Here is a 19,471-nt window from a genome sequence, read left to right as displayed (position 1 = left end):
TGAAGGTTTGGACCTTAAATTAAAATATAATCTGAGAAATAGAGACATTTAAGGTGTGAATCTATTGACGTATGCCCAAAATTTGTTGGGTGAATAGAATTGTGAATATTTTCCCCCAATGTATGAAAAAAATAGAAATGCTGCAAATACTTTAATATTCGAGTCATATTAGGAGAGGATTGAAATACAAACAAACCCATCTTATTATTTATTTGAGAGAATTCCACTGAAATATACTGAAATCAAAATCAGCAATATGATCAATCTCGAACCTCCGATAGATGGCACAAAAAGACGAAAAATATTGGTAAGAACAATAGATCTTTGCTCTGAATAAAAAAATCTTATCGGATCTCACAATATAACCGCAACAATAAATCAGATCATTTAGTTCGTAAACTTAAGCTAAATTTAAAATCTCATTCTAAAAAATTAAAATAAAATTAAAACGAGTTACTAATTTACTTGCTAAAGAATAAAACGGGACATGAATTTATTTATATTCCTCTAAGGATGGAAGTGTTTATTAATAAATTCGCCTCTGCAGGTATAGTAGATTGTAAGAGAGAATTTTTGTGTCGCTGAATGGTTATGAAGTCATGACAGGAGCTGGGAGAACGTGGGCCGAAGCTCGTGTCTGTCCACTTGTATTCGGAATCTAAGACACGTTTCTTAGCCGTGTACGTCTTGTTTTTCGTTTGCTTTGAACCTAATCAGGCGAACAATGACGAGCTCGTTACGTTTTCGCGATTATCGATTGTCTTTCGAGAAATATAATTAGCCATCGGATAAGCAAAGTTTGTGTGCAACTACTGTAACCACATTTTAAATATAGGTTGTTATTTTTTTTGTGAATAATTAACAATATTAAGACACTTTACTATTTAAAAATGAAATAACTTTTTTTAAATTATATATTATTATATTTTATTTTTATATTCTAAAAAAATAATTTCAGGAAATTAATTATACAAATATAACAATAGAACAATGTTTAAAATATGTTCATTATCCGGCGAAAATATATGCATTAGTTTCTTCAAAAAAGTTTTGATTAAAAGACAGCTATATTGACCTTGATTCAAGGTTTCCAAAAATAAGGTCCATCAAGAATCTCTCACTAGTAGTATTCAAATAAATACTCAACGTTTACATTCAAATTATAAAGAACCAAGAACGTCGTTTTCAAAAGCTTGTAATCCATCGCACAACGCCGAAATTACTTAGTGCTCTTTAAGTGTTATAAAATGACTAATTAGTATAATAACTAAACCAGGTAGGTCATTATGCCACCAATTTCTCAAGAAATAAGAAGTCACCATGCGAGCTCAATTAAAAAAACTAGCGAGTGTGCAAATACTCAACTTTTTGTGTTTTAAATATTATTTTTGCTTCGTTCTGATTTTTTTTTAATCTAATTTAAAATTTAATGGTTGAAATTAGACATTAATATTTAGGATTTTCAATGATAGTCAAAATGGTTCAATCTATAAAAAACTACTCAACATTTTCAATTCATTTGAAAATAGGTTTACAACTTAGCTAAATATTTCCAGAAGTAAACATTTTATATTATTTAAAGTTGGGTTTGAAACTTGGATATTTAATGATAAAATTAAATATTGTGTATAATTTAAGATTAGGTTTAAAACTTAGCTAGATAACAATTAAACTAAACATTGTTTAGTGAAGCCCATGGGACCAATGAATAAATATCGTTATACTGAACGTAAGAAAGATGATATATTTTTATTTTATTTTTAATTACCATATTACTACAGCATCAAAATAGCCTCTTATAAGATTGACAGATCATTTTTTGTCTATTTTTAAGAATACTGTAATAAACACAATAAAATTTGTTAAAAAAATGTTTTATAAAAAAAGTTTGAGGGTTGGCGAAACACCTTGAATGTTGCTTGTGAACACATCCGACAAAATTTAAGCACACCTTTTTCTGTATAGAGAAGCTAATACAAATCCACATTATTTATATTATATTTAAAATCCCGTATAAACTAAACATATTTTTCCTCAAATATTTTTTTTTAGAATTTGATGATTTTTATACATATTTTGAAAAGTGTTTTACAATTTAAATCGATAAAATTAATTTCGTAGTTCGTTATCACGCGCCCAAAACCGGGATTTCCCTTATGTTTCATATTTGCTTACATGTGACAGTTCTTCTGTCATTTGGCAAGCGCAGTTCATCGCAATTAAATAAACAGTGAAATATGTTATAATCACACAATTTTTCTTACAAAGTGTTAATTGAAGATGATTCCAAATGATGTAGCATTGGAATTATAGACAATATAATAAACTATAAATTGTAAGTGTGCCAGTGTTTGGCTATACGGTTATTCTAACAAAATTACTATTGACTTTCTAGGATCAAATATTAAAAAACAAACAGCAGTGATTTGGCAATTAAAGGTATACATACCAAAGTTAATTAAACATATTACAATAGTAGTAATAATCTAATATTAATGTAAACAAAAAGTTACATTTAACCACTATAAAGTATCGTTTACAGTTAACTTTCAGAAGCAATGAAAGATCTAATAACATTTACGAATGGCAAACAATTAGAATATGACGAATTACGACAACTTTGAAGAGATGCCAATCTACGTGTTTAATTCTCTACGGTAACTTCCGTTAATTTTGTTCTTTAGTTGTCGTTTAAATTTAATGTATGGATTATATTAGTAGTAATAACGTTCAATGTTTAACTCTTGATAAATATTTTTCAGAAGCAATGATAAAACAATTTGATGACTTATACAAAACAAAAAGTTGAAGTCACTGCCAGCAAGTATTATCTTTTTATAAAGAACATACTATACATAAGTTTGATATAACTGAATATCCTGAATTTGGCTGTTCCATAAGAGAAATGATTGCACAGCAGAAAAATTGATAAAAAACCATGACGTAGATACATATTTTGCTACATCGGAATTAAAAATAACCCACTCTTAGATATTTTTTTGCTATCGATTATTCCAGGTATGCAATCACATATTTATAATCATTGTAAAATGTCGTTTATTAGATAACATCCAAGAAACTACATATTTATAAGCTGTCCGTTGGCTAATATATATAGCATTCCCACGGCGACGGCGACGGCGATGATTTGATCGACATTAACTTTCAATCCTCATACATACTAAGGATATATTACACGTACCTGGTTTATTTGCAATTCGTCAAATGTAACGAATATGTGCATTAAATTAGAAGCAATGATAATTTTTATGTATTGTAAAAAGAAAAACTCACTTTTCGGCCTCGGAGCCCGTCGACGGGAATCCAAAATTTGAAGATTTCATTACGAAGATGGTTTTGTGATTGTTTATCTAGTTTAATCAATGTATTCTTATAATCCTTACACATATTATGTATATATTTCATTTTCATAGTTATAACATACCTAGTTAATTTGCAATCCAAATATTCATATTCAGACAAATCGAACAACGCACATGCCAAAATAATGAAATTATTGTTGCTTAGAATAATTATTTACAACTGTTGTCATGTTACTATCAGCCATCTTGTTTTATATTTGAATACTTATTTTTCATTGGTCGAAACAACAGAATGTATTACCGGCGGCTCGACAATCAATCGGAGCAAATTAAATTTTTATTATTATAATTAAATACACTGTTCATACAAAGCGATACGATTTACAAAGTAGACAATTGAACATATATTGTTTTATTTTAAAGGGTGGGCGTCCGGAAGTGGAAGCGACGGCTTAGAACAATTATTTATAAGATGAAGGACGCAACCCACTTTTATAAGAATCGAAAAATCAGTTTGTCGAAAGGTGGTTTTTATTTCTTATGATGGCTTCCTCAGGTGGATCTTCCAAATCTAAGAAGTTGTAAGGATGGGCCGACGTTATGTGGAGCCGTCTCTCGTGACGCAAGACTATCTGCATCAGGGAGATGCAGTCCTACGTTGGCAGCAAACCCAGAAGCCGCGGGTTCGAGACACAGCAGCAGGTTTTAATTTTTATTTATAAAAATGTGTTATTATTAAAGACCAGTCCCAACTGCAAAGTGACGTCTATAGATTATAAATTATAATACATATAATAATTAATTTTATATATGTATAAATAGTATTATATATAAAATATGTCATTGATTTCCAGACTTTTATTCTGGTGATTAATACTTACTTGTAACCCATTTGGTACAGATTTACTCTGTTATAACACATTGAGCTTATGCCTGTCAGGCTACAATGGAAGTCTCAGTCTGAAGCCAGTAAGCGACCGGGTCCAAAATATTTATCTTTGCTCTTATAGACATCAGAAATATTTATTTATTTATTTAGCTAATTTTTACACTAAACATACATATAATAAATAATATAACATGTCACTCACTGAGCTTAGGAAAATTTATCTTCCGCAATTCACCGCTAACAGTCTACCGCCGCGTCAATTCCCAGATGAGTAAATTTTGGAGGTCGGTCGACGAGATAATTAAGCTCTCGTTGACCGACCAAGTGTAGTACTTCCATAGTGATTTTTCAAAGTCGCATATAGCTCACAGTTTAAGAATTAAAGAATAATTAAGTCTCAGAGTTCGAAACCCACATAAGTGATTATTTATTAAAAATAATATTGCACTATGGCATTTTTTTTCTTTATGCAGGTGTAAGATTTAAAATTCTAAGTTTTATAGTGTTCTTGCAAATTTTACTCCCCAGCAGGTGCAAGATTTTACATCCTGAATTGTATAGTATAATAATCCGTGACACATTAATCATGGGATTTCATTTCAGTTTTGGTGTGATAATCTCGGTTCACTTTAGTTTTGTACGATGACTTATTTGATTTTTTTAATTAATTCAAGATGAACTCTCTTTTTTTATTGTATATAAACGCTTATTACAAGTATAAAAATATAGAAAGATATATACATAAAGTTGAGTATAAATTGCTGATAACTATTTTTTTTGTTTACAAGACGAAATTAAAAATATATAATAAAACTTAAATTAAAGAAAAATACAAAAATCTCTTATGAAGTAAAATATAAAATTAATCAATTATTTATTTCAATTATATAATCTATTTATAAATATTTATTGATTTTTAAATCATATTTTATTTATATATGTATTAAGTGATATTTTTAATAAATCATTATGTAAAGTTTATTCTTATAATTTAAATACTTGTATTGAAATAACAAAAAAAAAACATAATCACAATAGCCTTGTATGTGAATTAGTTTCTGGAACGATATCTAACGCATGGTGTCGATATCATTTAGGGGACACGCCGTTACAAACCCCATGGGGGTTGACCCCGACGTGACCGGTCATAAAGCAGCCCCTAGACGAATACGATTAACAAATTCGTAGAAAAATGCTAAACGTCTTAGAAGCGTCGTAATGTGATACGTAATCAAAAAATCTTATATACTGAAACTTAATACTTCTCATACACCCTTTTGCACTTACATTTATAGTTCATTGTTATCGTAACGTACTTTTATAAATATAATAATTTCTAAGGAACTCTAATTTTTTCGATTCAATAAAAAATGCCAGTTGTAGCACATTAATTTTACTGAATAGTTGGAATCTTAGATTAATTAAAATATTTTAGTTATTTAGTAGAGTTCTGAAAGTACCTGAATCTAAGTAGATGATCACAGTACAAGATTAAAACCTGACTAATATATTTAAGGATAACACATTTTTCTTAATTCGCCTTGTCTTTACTCTGGCAATTAATAAGTTACAAAAACAATCGCTCAGTGTATTTGAAACTGACTTAAAAGTATAATGCTTTCAAATGGCAACAGTTAATAAAAAATTGAAATGATCGTTGATTGATTTATGCTTTTTATGTTTTTTATAAAATTAATTATTAACTTTTCTGGCGTTCTTACAATATAACTTGTATGTTTGGATAATTACATTCCGCAGTATATTACATAAATTTGTTTACCGTAATGTTTGCCTTTTACCCTTGAAAGGTTGGCTTCACAGACGAGCGATACGTCCAGGGACTCGTCTAAAGCAATTAAAATAATATCTTTGTTTATGATTATCATACAAAAATGTATATAAAATGATATTCAGAGAAACTTCGACATTAAATAAAAAAAATCTAATTTGTTTCCTGGAATCCTAACGTGAGCAAACCTTATCTTACCGTAATAATCTGAAAAAAATATAATAACATATAGTAAAAATACAACAGTACATAAAATTACGTTAATTTATATGTAAATAAACAGCATTTTATCAGATCATAATCCTCATGACAAAAATGGCAGTTTTTACATTTTTTAACATCGTAATATAATTTCTTGAATAAATAATAATATGTACGAGTTAACTCTTTCTATACTATAAATAAAAATAAAAATTAGCAACCGTTGCGACAGATTTTCTGAAATCATATTTAATGCAAAATATTTTAAATAGGCATTAAAATTATCTACTCATAATATTAACCTGATAATTAGTCGTGTTTTCTTTGCTGCTCATTGTTGCCATATATTGAACTTCTAGTCTAGGTCAGAAGCAATAAAATCGTTCGAGAACGCTTGATTATTAAGCGTTTATATTAAGTCTTTTTATAACAATATTTCGAGTGAGAATCAAATATAGTACATCTAAACCGAATTTCTAAAAAAAAACTAATACCTTTATTGTTACACGTTAAGTCTGAAAGTTAAAACTGACTAGCTCTCTAATAAAGTCTCACTTTGTAGATGAAGCTCTGAAGGCTACAGTCACAATGAGCCCTTTTCCGGAGGATGCATTAAAAATAGTAATAGAGTCGAAAGCTTGACGTCGCGTCGGGCCATTTACGAATAGTCTTTAACGGGGTCGCCCGGCCAAGGACGATAACCTGGACAATGCTAAAAAAACATTAATTAAAACATTAGAACAAGGGGAAAAATAAGAATGAGCTCTTTTCTGCTCTCAGAAAAGTGTGACACGCCAAAATCAATAAGCCAACGCTTTCTTTATTTTTATGAATATCTCTCTTTTAAATAATTTTTAAAAACATCGTTATTTTCGCAGCATTTTATGTTTTAATAAAATAAAATAGTATTAAAAATACATTATATAAAAAAATCTCGACCCCAAAAATAATTGATTTTATGCCTATGACACGGGTATTGTAAAAGTCCAGGTATTCAGACACTTTAATGTTCAGAATTGCTAAAGATTAAACGTGTCTGTTTAGCTGGGACAGATCTGACGTTAGAAGTGGAAGCGGTTGTATTATTTTATATTAAACTCTACTGTATTCTATATCGGAAATAGGGTTTCAAACAAAAATAGAAAATTAGAAGTAAAGTTCAGATGTTAAGTGATTTTCTATAACAGAGTTATGGCTTATGTATAATTAGGGAAACGGGAGGAGATTAACGATCCTATTCTTATAATTACAGATTTTAAAGTAAAATAATTAACTTCGATGAATAAAAATCACTACAAAAGCTTTCTAGTATTTTTCAGAAAATGAGCAATCGTAGTAATACTGCAGTATTTTTAAAGCTACGTGTGACGCGTAACTATTTTTTTCAATCGATTTGAAGCGTACATGTCCTTCTTGAAGTCATCAGTACTTGTTTTTGAGCGCGTTTCCTGGAGGTGATGTTCAAACAGAAGTCACTGGAGTAAAGTAATAATCCGAGCTTCGATGCGTAGTAGAGTCGATAATGTCTTGTACGTTTTTGCGCCGTGTTATATTCACCATCATGCGCGTAAACTGTACGCTTCATACGATTATAAAAATCGATGGCTGCTAGAGCGACGGGCACCGCTCGCGGTATTACAAACGCGCGTGTCTGTGTTTCTTGATTAGTGTTATGTATGAATCGCTACATATTGATAACAATATTAGTATTGAGATATTATGTAGATAATTCATACTTTACTATAAAATAAATATGCATCAGAAAATTATCAAATTTAATACTAGCGAAATAATTATATAGATACACGTCATTCGTAACTGTAAAAAGGGTTAATAGCATAAGTTTTCTCTAATTTTTTTGCATAAAGCATTACTTTTTCTGAATAAAAAAAATGAAATTTTAATCTAGAACTAAAATTTTATTATATATAAAAATAAAAATAATTTAAAATGAGTATTTCGTCAAAGCAAAACATGATTTAAAAATTGTAATGAACGTAAAAATAATTTCACTTGAAAAAATTCAATATACAATATCTTTGTGGTAATATATTTTAAGATCTGATTTATTGAATAATATAAAAAATCTTTTATTATAAAATACAGCAAAATAGTATAGGTTTATCTCAGATTTTTTTAACTTAATTATAAAATAATATAATTGCTTTAATTCGCAATTGTTATTTATATTATAATATTACTTTACTAATTTAATTTTAAACTAAAATATAATAACTCTACTTATTTAAAATGCGTCACATTCTATCGAACGTCGGGTGAATTATTTGCAATGTACGAAAAATATATCGTATTTCATTTATCCAATACTCAAACCTTATTTTTAATAGTTTTGCAAAAAATCGCAGAAATAATAATTAATTAATTAATTCAATAGTACAATATCGATTAAACTCACCAAAAACAATATAACACCGCTGTTTTTATTATAACTTGATGATATCACACAGGAAGATCAAGATATTGTAATTATATTATCTAGCTCAGTCCTAAATTATCTAAAATTAAAATTCTGTTAGATATAAATAAATATATTTTATCAATAGATAATACAACGCAATAATCTATATCTATTATTAATATATATATGACAATAACAATAAACACCACATAATTTGTAACATAATAAAATATAATCTGTACGAATAATTTATTATTGATTTTATATATAAAATTGATTTATTTTTATATTTATTTAAAAATAAAAATTTGTCGAAAAACTTAATAAATAAGATTTTATTTCATTTACGCCAATAAATGTATTTAAATTGTTTCTGCATTGTTCTACAAAAAAATCTGCAAAATATCTATTCGCCAAAATAGCTTCTTTTGAATGATTTATATTATATTTTTCTGACCATTGAAAAATATTTTTTTCTGGATGAAATTGCATACCATAAAATGGATATCTGAAAAATAAAAGTTTCTAGTAACTTAATAAGAATATGATTAGGTATTTTTATACAATACTTTTTAGATTCGATTAGAGATATAAATTCTTTGTCTTGTCTATCTTTGTTGGTCGATATCACGGTCCATTCTATACCGAATTTACTTGAATTATCATCTAATAGCTAAAAATATAAACCATTATATCAATTTAATTTTTAAATAAAATATATACAGTTAAAATAAAAAAAAACCTTTTGTGTGTAACAATACTTATGATAAAAAGTAAATACTTCTTGTTCTTGAATTATAGAAATTATTTCTTCTGGTGCGTTTGCGAACAATTTGCTTTCTTGAAAATCTGTTATATGTTTATAGTTAATGTATTATTTTAATTAAGTGAAATTTAATAATATAAAATTAATTTTGAACCTTCTTTTAAATTTAATTTTAAAATTTCACCGAGATTATTGCAGTCAATTCTTTCAACCGTTCTGTTTGAAGATAGATAGAGAAGCAGTTGAAAACCCAAACACACACCCCATAATGTAAAGTGCTCTCCATTGTCGTTCAATTTCTTTGCAATGTCATAAATGTGATATCCAGCATCAGCAAAACCGTTTGGTTCATCAAAATAAGTAGCACCTCCAGTGAAGAATACACTATTTTAAGAAAATGTAAATATATTTCATTTATTCATATAATAAAGTTAGGTACAATAGAATTCTAAAGTAAAAAGCTTAATATAGACTAATAATATGAAAGTTGATTGCATGCAATTTAACCTACTCAGACCCAGTGCACATTGCAATGTATAATAATTTATTGCTTGTTTTTTAAGCATATTCGATTTATATTCACCTGGACTTTTGTACATCACAGTTTACACAATATTATTTCAGAATAAAAAAAAATTAAATGCTACTTGAATGTACTAAATAAAAAAAATGATCAAAAAATTTTGTACTAAAAAAATTTTTTTCATGCTATTTTAATATACTAAAAAAGAAATATTTAGTTTTGAGGAGGCTGAAGAGTTTGTAAATAGAACATAATTTTGGAACAATCGGTGTTCAAAAATATCTACAAATTAATGATGACTGTCAAAATATGATAAGATAGTGATTATAGAAGTACATTTAAAGCGATAGATATATAAAAATATACATTTCTTAAACAATATACACAAAAATATTTTTTATCAGTTATTGATATCCATATCAACATAAATTTCATAATCGTACATGTGCTTACATAATACCCGATATTATCAATAAACATTACGCATATCAATGCATTTATCACTTTAATATTACTTCACGAATCATAATATTTGTAAGATTATCAATCTTCAACTGTATTACTAATAAATGAGAAACAAAGGTAGTGAAGTTTTTCCAAAGACTAAAATTTATTTTTTACGATACAGTTTAGACACAAAAACTTAATAATATTCATCGAATTAAAACTAAAATTAAATGTGTTGTTTAAGTTTGTTTACATATTATGCACGAGTACGAAGTGTAATAAAAAAATAGCGACAAATTTCATTTATAGCAAAAAAATATTTGTTTATTCTTGAACCCTTTAAGTAGTGAGTTAATTTATAAATATTTGTTAATTTGTTAATATACACATGGGAGTGAGTTAATTTAACGTACTTTTCCATAAATAATTTGGTATTATTTATTTATTATATTTTTATGTTGCATTTATAGTAAATTATAGAAAACATCAGTGAATTTCAACGTTTTATAGCTACATTTTTGTATTAGTATGTTTTAACACTTTTCTAGTATTTATTTTACATATTTATTACATATTATTCGACTTTTATAGATTTTTTATATCAATATTTTTTTTAAATTAATATAAAATATTTTATATTATTTTGATTTTATTCGTACTCTTTTTTTATTAGTATTGTTTTCTATAGAAATCATTTGATCAAATTAAAAAAATATTATATAATTATAATGCTAGTTATGTATGTATATATAACTATATAGGGTACATCAAAACGGTGAAAGATCGACCGCCGTACATGTACGGCGATAATATTTTTTTTAGGGTTATTGATTTTAATGTAGTTCCTCTTTGTTATAATTAATTTATGAAATATTAAAGAAAGCTTTATTAGGTATCTGCTTTAAACGATGTATATCTAATATAATATTTATTACTGGAACAGAAAAAAAATAAAGACATATCCAGCGAATCGCGACATCGTTTTTTTTGCCCAAAATTTTGCATATAAGCAGGTGCATTATCGTGGTGCAAAATCCAAGAGATGTTTGCCTAAAATTTGGTCATTTTCTTTTACGCAAAACTGCAAGATAGTATTTTTTTATAACCGTATTACTTAGTTGTTAAAATTGGAAATGAATTATAGTGTTATAATTAAAAAAACAATAAGAAGAACATTGCTATTTGATAGAACTTGACATTGAGACGCATTACTTGTTATATGTTTTTATATATTTTTTATATATATATTTTTATATTCGCATTGAAGCAATTTTGGATTCTCAGCATTTTTATACGATGCAGTTCCAAAAATATCACTTAAATTAACTTGAGATGAATCTTACAAGACACTTACTTCATTAGTGATCTCAGTAATAGTTATACGAGCAAGCACAATTCATCAATTCTTTAAATTTTCATCGGTTGTTGATACTAACTAGCCCATTTCTCTTGCCATCTACAATATCCTCACGGCTTTCTTAGAAACGTTTGTATAAATTAAAAAATCGCCGACCGTGATAAAATGTGTTCCAATACTTGGCTGTCAAACACAAACTACGCGACTAATAAGACTAACAATTGAGTTGTACCAACGTAAAAAATAAATAAATGTAATTCTACAAATTGTCGCAATATTTTAATTACACATCATATATCTCAAAATTCGATTACTAAGCACTGATGATAGATTATAAATATTTATAATTAATTCTAAAATACTAACCCGTTAATTTGCTTCATAATATTTTCATAATATTTTCTATCTTTGCCTATTCTGGAAGGTGTCAAGATATTAATTTTTAATTAATTTTATAACAAATTAAAATTCAAGTAATACATACAATATGGGAACGACTCTTGCTCCAGCGCATTCTATAAATTTAACATACGCAGCAGATATATAGCTTTTTGTATCCGGTGGCGCTACTTTTTTAACACTATAAGGTTCCAAAGACAAAATGCCTATGATGGGTCTATCGTTTACATTTTGGGCCATACTTTCTATATACACCACAAAAAAAAAATCAAAGTTAAAAGATCAAATTTCATCGTTAAGTTTTCTGAATTATCTATGTAGTTAGTTTATGACACGATTTTCGAATATTTTTTATAATTTACAGTGATATATTTAACTTTATAAATTTAAGTTAAAAATAACGTAACGAGCAGTATTATTATATAAAAATATTTTTTCAGCTGTAGTTGTCCACTTTACACGTATTGCACTGTTATAATGCAGCAGTATTACTAAGTGTCTTAAAAATAACTCTTGGCACGAAGATCGATGATGCACTGAACAAAGCCCATGATTTGTCCGCAAATTTATAAGCACTTGATTATTCTTTATCAGTGACTCTTCATCGTTGTTCCTCTATATCTATAGTATTATCATATGTGAAAATATGATAATCTGAGTTATGATTAATGTAAGCAATAACACTCACAAAAGTGTTGTTTATAAATATTTATTTAAGGAAAATACCGTAGGGTTAATTAGTCGAAAATATTTTGCTAGCCCAAATTTTTATACATGTTATCACTTTAGAATAAGTTATTTTTGAAACCTTTAAAAAATTATCGACAATGCAATATAAGCATTTTTGCAAATTTTCTTTAAAGTGACAATGTACAAAGATCTGATATTTTGTGTAATGTATGATATGTTATTCAAGTGAAATTATAGTTTATCTACTTAAATTTTAAATTATATATGTACGAGGTGGGCACATAAGCATGGCTAAGAGGTCGACCAGTCGATCGCCGTCGGCGACTTGGCCACCCTTATACATTTACATTCGGTGAATATTAAATTTCAAAAGATTTTTCAATATACTGTTAATTGAATCGGATCACACACGATCAATCATCGTTTATTGAAGAGATCGAAAAAATTACTTAGTTACAGAAAAGTTCTAGCTCCAGTCAGATATTGAAATTCCCCTGAATTGTCCCATTGCTGAGTTTCAAAATAATAAATGGTTATAATAGGTTAAATTTTAACTAAACTAATTACAACATTGAGTATGTTATAGTATACTAAAAAAATTAAATAAATTTTAATGCAATCTTCAGAATCAGTCACTGTTATATTTACAACATAGTATGTACATTATAAATAATAAATATTATGCGCTATACCTTTTTGGTTACGTATAATCTAACATTTAACTTCCATTTTTTTCTGCAGTTATTTATAAAATTAACACCTTATCTTCAATTTAAAATAACTAACAAATTTGTATAAATGATATGTATTGCCTAGCAATAAAATATGGTAGCGACCATTTGCAGTCTATAAACTGGTTGTATATTGCTAGCGATTAATTGCTAGCGGTGATTTGCGGTAAATTTTCCTTGACTCACAAATAATTATAATTTGACAACAACAACAACCAAAAATAGAGATAAGTACTAAAATAAAAAGGTATTAATATGATATAATAAAAACAAAAGAAATAAATTATTAAATATAAATGTATATTTAAACTGGGCGAGGTTATAAATTAAATTTTTAGGTAAAATAAATAAACCATTGTATTTGTAATGTACAATATTTAAATGATACTGTTGTTAAAAATATCAAACAAAATATTCTTAACAACATTATTTAATTAATATGTTATTGTTTATGTATAATATTAATAAATATATGGCGAAATAAATAAAATAGGAATTTACTAATATATTTATTATTAAAACTACTTTTAATGATTGTCACATCTTTAGAAATAAAAAATAATAATAAAATGCATCAATGACGACATGAATACCGCAAATATACATTTATTTGTGGATTGTCCTTAAGCATTTTAATAAAATTATACATTAAATAATCGATTGCTTCAAAAGCTAATTATATAATTATTATTTATAACCAATTTTAATAAGTACACTGTGAAGAGTATACACAAAAAATATATATATTTAGTTGAGTAATTTTGTATATTAAAAATCTTACAGACACATATAAAACATATATTTGTACAGTCAAACTAAGTTAACCTCACAATAATGTTAACTACGTATAATCCGAAGAGCTTTCCAATTTCACAACCATATTATAGAATTATATTTTATAGTAGGTATTATTTTTGCATTTGCCACAACCTCTAAAAATTATGATTTAATAACTAAACTACTAATTCTAACATTTTATGCAATGGCAAATGGACCTTTTATTCGCTAGGTTAGGTTACGTCAAATACTCACAGAAGGAAAGCGCAACTCCTTTCACGCGCATGCTCTGAAACCTTTGTACCTAAACCAAAGATATTCAAACTATTTCGACGTATTTTTTTAAAGAATATCCTAGAATAATTAATTTTGATTAAGAAATTAAAAAAATGTATGTGTATTTGTTTTTATAAATGCAAAAAAATAAATAAATTATTTTTTAAATCAAGTCTGAAATATGTCCGTATCGTACTCTTGGAGATTCAGAATGGCTGCTTGGCTGGACCATATCGGACGGTCGCGAAGTGAAAAAGCCTGCTTTTCTCGAGCTTCTAAAGGATATCGATTCAACGTAGCTTCACTTGCTGCAAATTATTCCAAGTCGGAAGTGAAGTGGTAGTTCCGTGCTCAAGTTTCGAGCTGGAATATTTGACTGATGTTTTGGCGGAAGTCCCAATGAAAGTCTTAACGGAAGCGATTAAGTACGGCAGTGTTCTAACTTGCTTAAATTAATTATTCGCTAACCTTAAAGTCCAGCGTCCATTTCAATCTTAACCCTTTGGATGCTAAACAACGTTTATCGTTATTCGGCATTATATAAAATAAATGCTAACAAAGATGGCTATTGGCGTTTTTTTAGCATGAAAGAGTTTTTAAATGAATTTAATTATAATAATATATAGGAAGAACCGATTAATATGTGAAAAATAATATTTTTCACATATTAATCAGTTCGCGAAAATTGACGATTTAGTGGACTTTTGCAGTCGGTCACTACCAACAAGTGGAGCGGTCGTTGAATCAAACCATTAATCGCGTAAAATAAATGTTTGGATTTAGATCATAGTTTTAATAACTAGTCCCTGCATCCCAATACTCTATAAATAGCATAGTACTTGGCAACCCATGACCCGCGGGTCACCAAGTGACCCGTTTGATGATTTGAAGTGACCCATTTCAGTTCTGCAAATATAATTTTACGATGTCACGACTAGAACACATATATAGTTGTTAGGACCAAAAATATTCACTGACCCTAATAGTCTTTTTAATAGTCACATTTTAATTATTTTTATCCGCAGCCAAAAAAGGTTGCCGAGACCTGACCTATACGACAATAAACCGTGTATTGCAAATCAATATATGTAACTGAATTGCTAATCTAACTAAAATAACAATATATATTTATTTATTATTATATATCCGACCAACATTACTTGACAACTTTTCGCAATGGTGACCTTTAAAAGTATATACAATATAATATTACATATAAATAAATCACGGTGTAAGTACAACGACTCAGCGTGCGTGACCAAGCGTAAATGGTTGATACTTACTTACCCAAATATATAACTATTACACGTGCGAGCTTCCATTATATGTTTGTTTCAATAGTATAAATAATTTTACAGACATACTAATTATATACATATATATTGGTCTATATTCATGTTTACAATTTATTAGCCACAACTTGATAAAAAAATAAGAATATAAAATAAAACATTGTTGGTTATAATTTAATAAAAAAACTTTTACAAATTAAGCCAAATAAAAATATATAAAAAACATTCTAGCTTAATTAGCATCACTTTGACATTGGAATATAACTTCATATTTATAACACTTCAATTTTAGATACATATATTCAACTAGTATTGTACACGTTGATAGATGAATCGAGAGCCAAACTAACCAGCAATGAGATATGTGTGTAATGATTTTTAACTTAGCAAGTGAAAATATTAATTTACATATTAAACCCCCAGATCCACGTGGCATACTCTGACATTGCTGTTTTAACCGGTTTAAGACTTGGCTAAATTAAAAAATTGTTTTTATCTTTTATTACTGTATATTTACTAACAAAAATGTATTATTTAATAAAATAGCACAAGAATTTCAGGAAGGCAATATTTTTTATGTTTTATTAATAAATATTATTAAAAAAAAAATATTAAATACACACAGTTTATCTTTGTACCGCACAATCTGAATTGATTCTAGCCGGTTTAAGAATGACTAGAATAACAGAAAAATACACACATACACATAGTAAATTATATATCGTTTTATTGTATTGATTATGATTGCTTTCTGTACTTTTTTAAATTTTAATAAAAAATGTAGTTAATTAATTAGTTTATGTTTTAAAAAAATATTATATCTTTAATAAAATAGTGTCATGAATAAGTTATAACAGTATATTAGTAAAGGTGTAATATATAGCTAATTAATTTAAATTCTTTTTTATTTTATTTTTAAAATATATGATAATAAAATAAAATTATATACTTAACTAATAATTTTAAAAAGTCATATTTTTATATTCATATACATTGAGTTTTAAATTTTGTAATAAATATTTTATAAACTATACCTTATATCAATATTGAAATTCATACATTGTACCTAGTTTATACTTAACATCAATAAAAAATAAAAATAGACGCTTCATTTGAAATCATGGGAATAAATAACACTGCTCGAATGCACTTCCAGATAAAGCTGTGTATGATGGCTCGTAGTTGTATATAAGTGAAGACTTTTCTGCATCAATATCGTTAAATTTATGATAGCTCTTTCTAGCTTCTCTCACGAAAAAATCACCAAAATATCTATTCGCAGTTACCGCATCTCGAGTGTGCGATATATTTCTATTTTCCACCCACTCATACATTATCTTCTCCGGATGAAACTGCACACCATAGAATGGATACCTAAAATTAGCAACATTGAATATAAACGAATCCATAAACAAATCATTAACGACCCAACATACCTTTTGGATTCGAAAGCAGATACGAATGATAGACCATTGATATCCATATTGGTCGATAGTATTGCCCATTCGTTGTCCAAATTAAAATTAGTTATGTTCTTAAAATGTACAATATTACATGTTATTGATATGCTAGCTATGGAAAAGGAAGTGCTTATGTTTTGTTACTTACTTCTTTGGTTACACAAAAACTATGAAAATTGGCCGTTATCGATTCTTTAGATAGCAACGTTATGATCTCAGGTGAAGCATCGGCAAACATTTTGCTGTTTTTGAAGTCTAAAATAAAATCATTATTATAAGAAACAGGATTATGAAGAACACTCATAAGTTAGTCATTAAGAAAATAATATATATTTTGTTAATTGTTTCTTAGATGTCTACAATTAAGTTATTTTGTTAGTATGTATGTATTGTATATAAATGCTGGAGAATGAAATTAATTTTACTAAACTAGTCTTATTTTGCCAAAAATAATATATAAAACAATCAGTGGTGCCTATCAAGCAATCATATTACATTGGTTAATAATTAGTTATAAGAGCTAGGTATATAAGGCAACAGAAAACCAATACACCTATTTGAATCCTAAAAAACTTAGATAACTCAGTATTCAACTAATTTTAGTATGGGAAAAACATTATGAAGACGTAGTAAATCAAAATATTTATGTCTTATATTGATTCTAGATGTCCAGGATTTTATAATTACTGCATTCAAAGAAAACTCCAGTTTATTTACTATTTACTTACTGTTTTAAGCATGTGACAGATCACAATGCAAATCTGATAAATAATGTGGCAGTATTCGGTTTAGAAATAACTGAAGTCAAAACTAAATACAAAAAAATGGCAGATATTGTAAAAATAGAACAGCACCTATATGAAGGAGTGGATACTTACATTACAAATGTAATTAATGGTATAAGACTTAAATAAAACATGTCATCGCAAATGACTTTAAAAGATGAGGTCTGTCTCTGGCGATCTTCAAAATAAAAATATTTGGAGACAGAATTAAAATGAACCATGATTATATTGTGTAGGTTTCAAGGTCTATGGTTAGCAGGGCACCTCAAATGAATGAATGTAGGCCATAACGAGAAGCGGTTAACGAAGTGGGACCTGCAATGGAAGAGGCCAAGGAATATAGTAAAAAACGTTATTTAAATTACATTGTATAGAGGTGCTCCAAGATGGGATGAGCCGGATTTAAGGACAGCTAGCCGAAGACAAAAGATGGTAGAGAAAAGAGATCTACCCTAGGACGTAGCCCCATAAATAACTACTTGTAAACAGTTACATAATTATGTCAACAATACAACCTAATTTTCATATATGTATATTACAGTGCAATCTTCAACATACATACCTTTTTCAAAATCCAAATGTAATGATTGACTATTTGAATCACAAAGCGTTCTGAGTTCATTTCTATTGTTAGACAAGTATGCCAGAAGTTCAAATCCTAAACATGTGCCCCACAATGGAAAGTAGTCCCCGTTGTCGTTCAGATCTTTGGCTATTTGATATATATATTCACCGGCATCGCCATATCCATTAACACTGGTAAAATCTACTGCACCACCGGGAAATAAGATCCTAAAAATAAAATTTAATTGAATACAAAATATAGTAAAATAATAAAAATAAAATATTAGAAAATACTAACCCATTGATATTATTCATTATATCTTCATAATACTGTTTTTCTTTACCAACCCTGTAAGATACACACTATTAGTAAAGTAAAATTTAGGAACACGACTTTAAAACTCACCAAATCGGTACAACTCTAGCAGCAGAGCCTTCCAATAACTTTACATATGAAGCAGCAATGTAAGTTTTACTCGATTTGCTAGCATACTGTGCTTCTAAAAAGTGCGTCATCTCTTGTGCCAATACTCCGATGATGGGCGTAGGGTTCTCATGGTTTTTTATCACATTTACTAATTTATAAGTATGAATGAGTGGTATCATTGATAAAATAATTATTAATGCCGAGCGATTCATTTTAGTATGCTTGCGAATTGCTGTGTGTGTGGTATCCGAAGCCGGCAGCTTATAATGTACATATGACTTATCAAGTTTGATTGAGATAAGAAGCATAATGCCGGCTTGGTAACTTAAAAATTAACACTATAGTGTTTGTCCAGT

The 19,471-nt window shown here is 27.8% G+C and overlaps 2 protein-coding genes across 2 annotated transcripts; both read right to left on the bottom strand.

Annotated features, from left to right (window-relative positions):
• Window positions 1–8,836: 8,836 nt before the first annotated feature.
• Window positions 8,837–12,813, bottom strand: LOC148237037 (gamma-glutamyl hydrolase A-like). The gene is made up of 6 exons (XM_088182666.1): window positions 12,199–12,813; window positions 12,081–12,131; window positions 9,542–9,771; window positions 9,364–9,470; window positions 9,191–9,294; window positions 8,837–9,129 (listed from the first exon to the last, which is right to left on the bottom strand). The coding sequence occupies exons 1-6, from the start codon at window positions 12,351–12,353 to the stop codon at window positions 8,916–8,918; spliced, it is 861 nt and encodes a 286-aa protein (XP_088038792.1). The 5' UTR covers window positions 12,354–12,813; the 3' UTR covers window positions 8,837–8,915.
• Window positions 12,814–16,833: 4,020 nt separating this feature from the next.
• On the bottom strand, window positions 16,834–19,404 carry LOC148237036 (gamma-glutamyl hydrolase A-like). The gene is made up of 6 exons (XM_088182361.1): window positions 19,095–19,404; window positions 18,987–19,037; window positions 18,687–18,916; window positions 17,488–17,594; window positions 17,316–17,413; window positions 16,834–17,253 (listed from the first exon to the last, which is right to left on the bottom strand). The coding sequence occupies exons 1-6, from the start codon at window positions 19,325–19,327 to the stop codon at window positions 16,998–17,000; spliced, it is 975 nt and encodes a 324-aa protein (XP_088038487.1). The 5' UTR covers window positions 19,328–19,404; the 3' UTR covers window positions 16,834–16,997.
• Between the last annotated feature and the right edge of the window lie 67 nt (window positions 19,405–19,471).

This window comes from Plectrocnemia conspersa, unplaced genomic scaffold (assembly GCF_051122295.1).
Source record: "Plectrocnemia conspersa isolate PC_06_02 unplaced genomic scaffold, ASM5112229v1 ptg000003l, whole genome shotgun sequence".
Classification (NCBI taxonomy): Eukaryota; Metazoa; Arthropoda; class Insecta; order Trichoptera; family Polycentropodidae; genus Plectrocnemia; species Plectrocnemia conspersa.
Note: the sequence above shows the minus strand (reverse complement) of the source record. Positions and strands in the feature narration are given on the sequence as shown.

Excerpts from the sequence above, each read along its gene's own strand:
- LOC148237037 (XM_088182666.1), bottom strand. The coding sequence starts at position 12,353 with ATGGCCCAAAATGTAAACGATAGACCCATCATAGGCATTTTGTCTTTG. Across the intron at positions 9,471-9,541 it reads AAAATTAAATTTAAAAGAAG|ATTTTCAAGAAAGCAAATTG; the intron begins GTTCAAAATTAA and ends AACATATAACAG. Across the intron at positions 9,130-9,190 it reads TCTCTAATCGAATCTAAAAA|ATATCCATTTTATGGTATGC; the intron begins GTATTGTATAAA and ends TTTATTTTTCAG.
- LOC148237036 (XM_088182361.1), bottom strand. The coding sequence starts at position 19,327 with ATGAATCGCTCGGCATTAATAATTATTTTATCAATGATACCACTCATT. Across the intron at positions 17,595-18,686 it reads ACATTTGGATTTTGAAAAAG|ACTTCAAAAACAGCAAAATG; the intron begins GTATGTATGTTG and ends ATTTTATTTTAG. Across the intron at positions 17,254-17,315 it reads TCTGCTTTCGAATCCAAAAG|GTATCCATTCTATGGTGTGC; the intron begins GTATGTTGGGTC and ends TGCTAATTTTAG.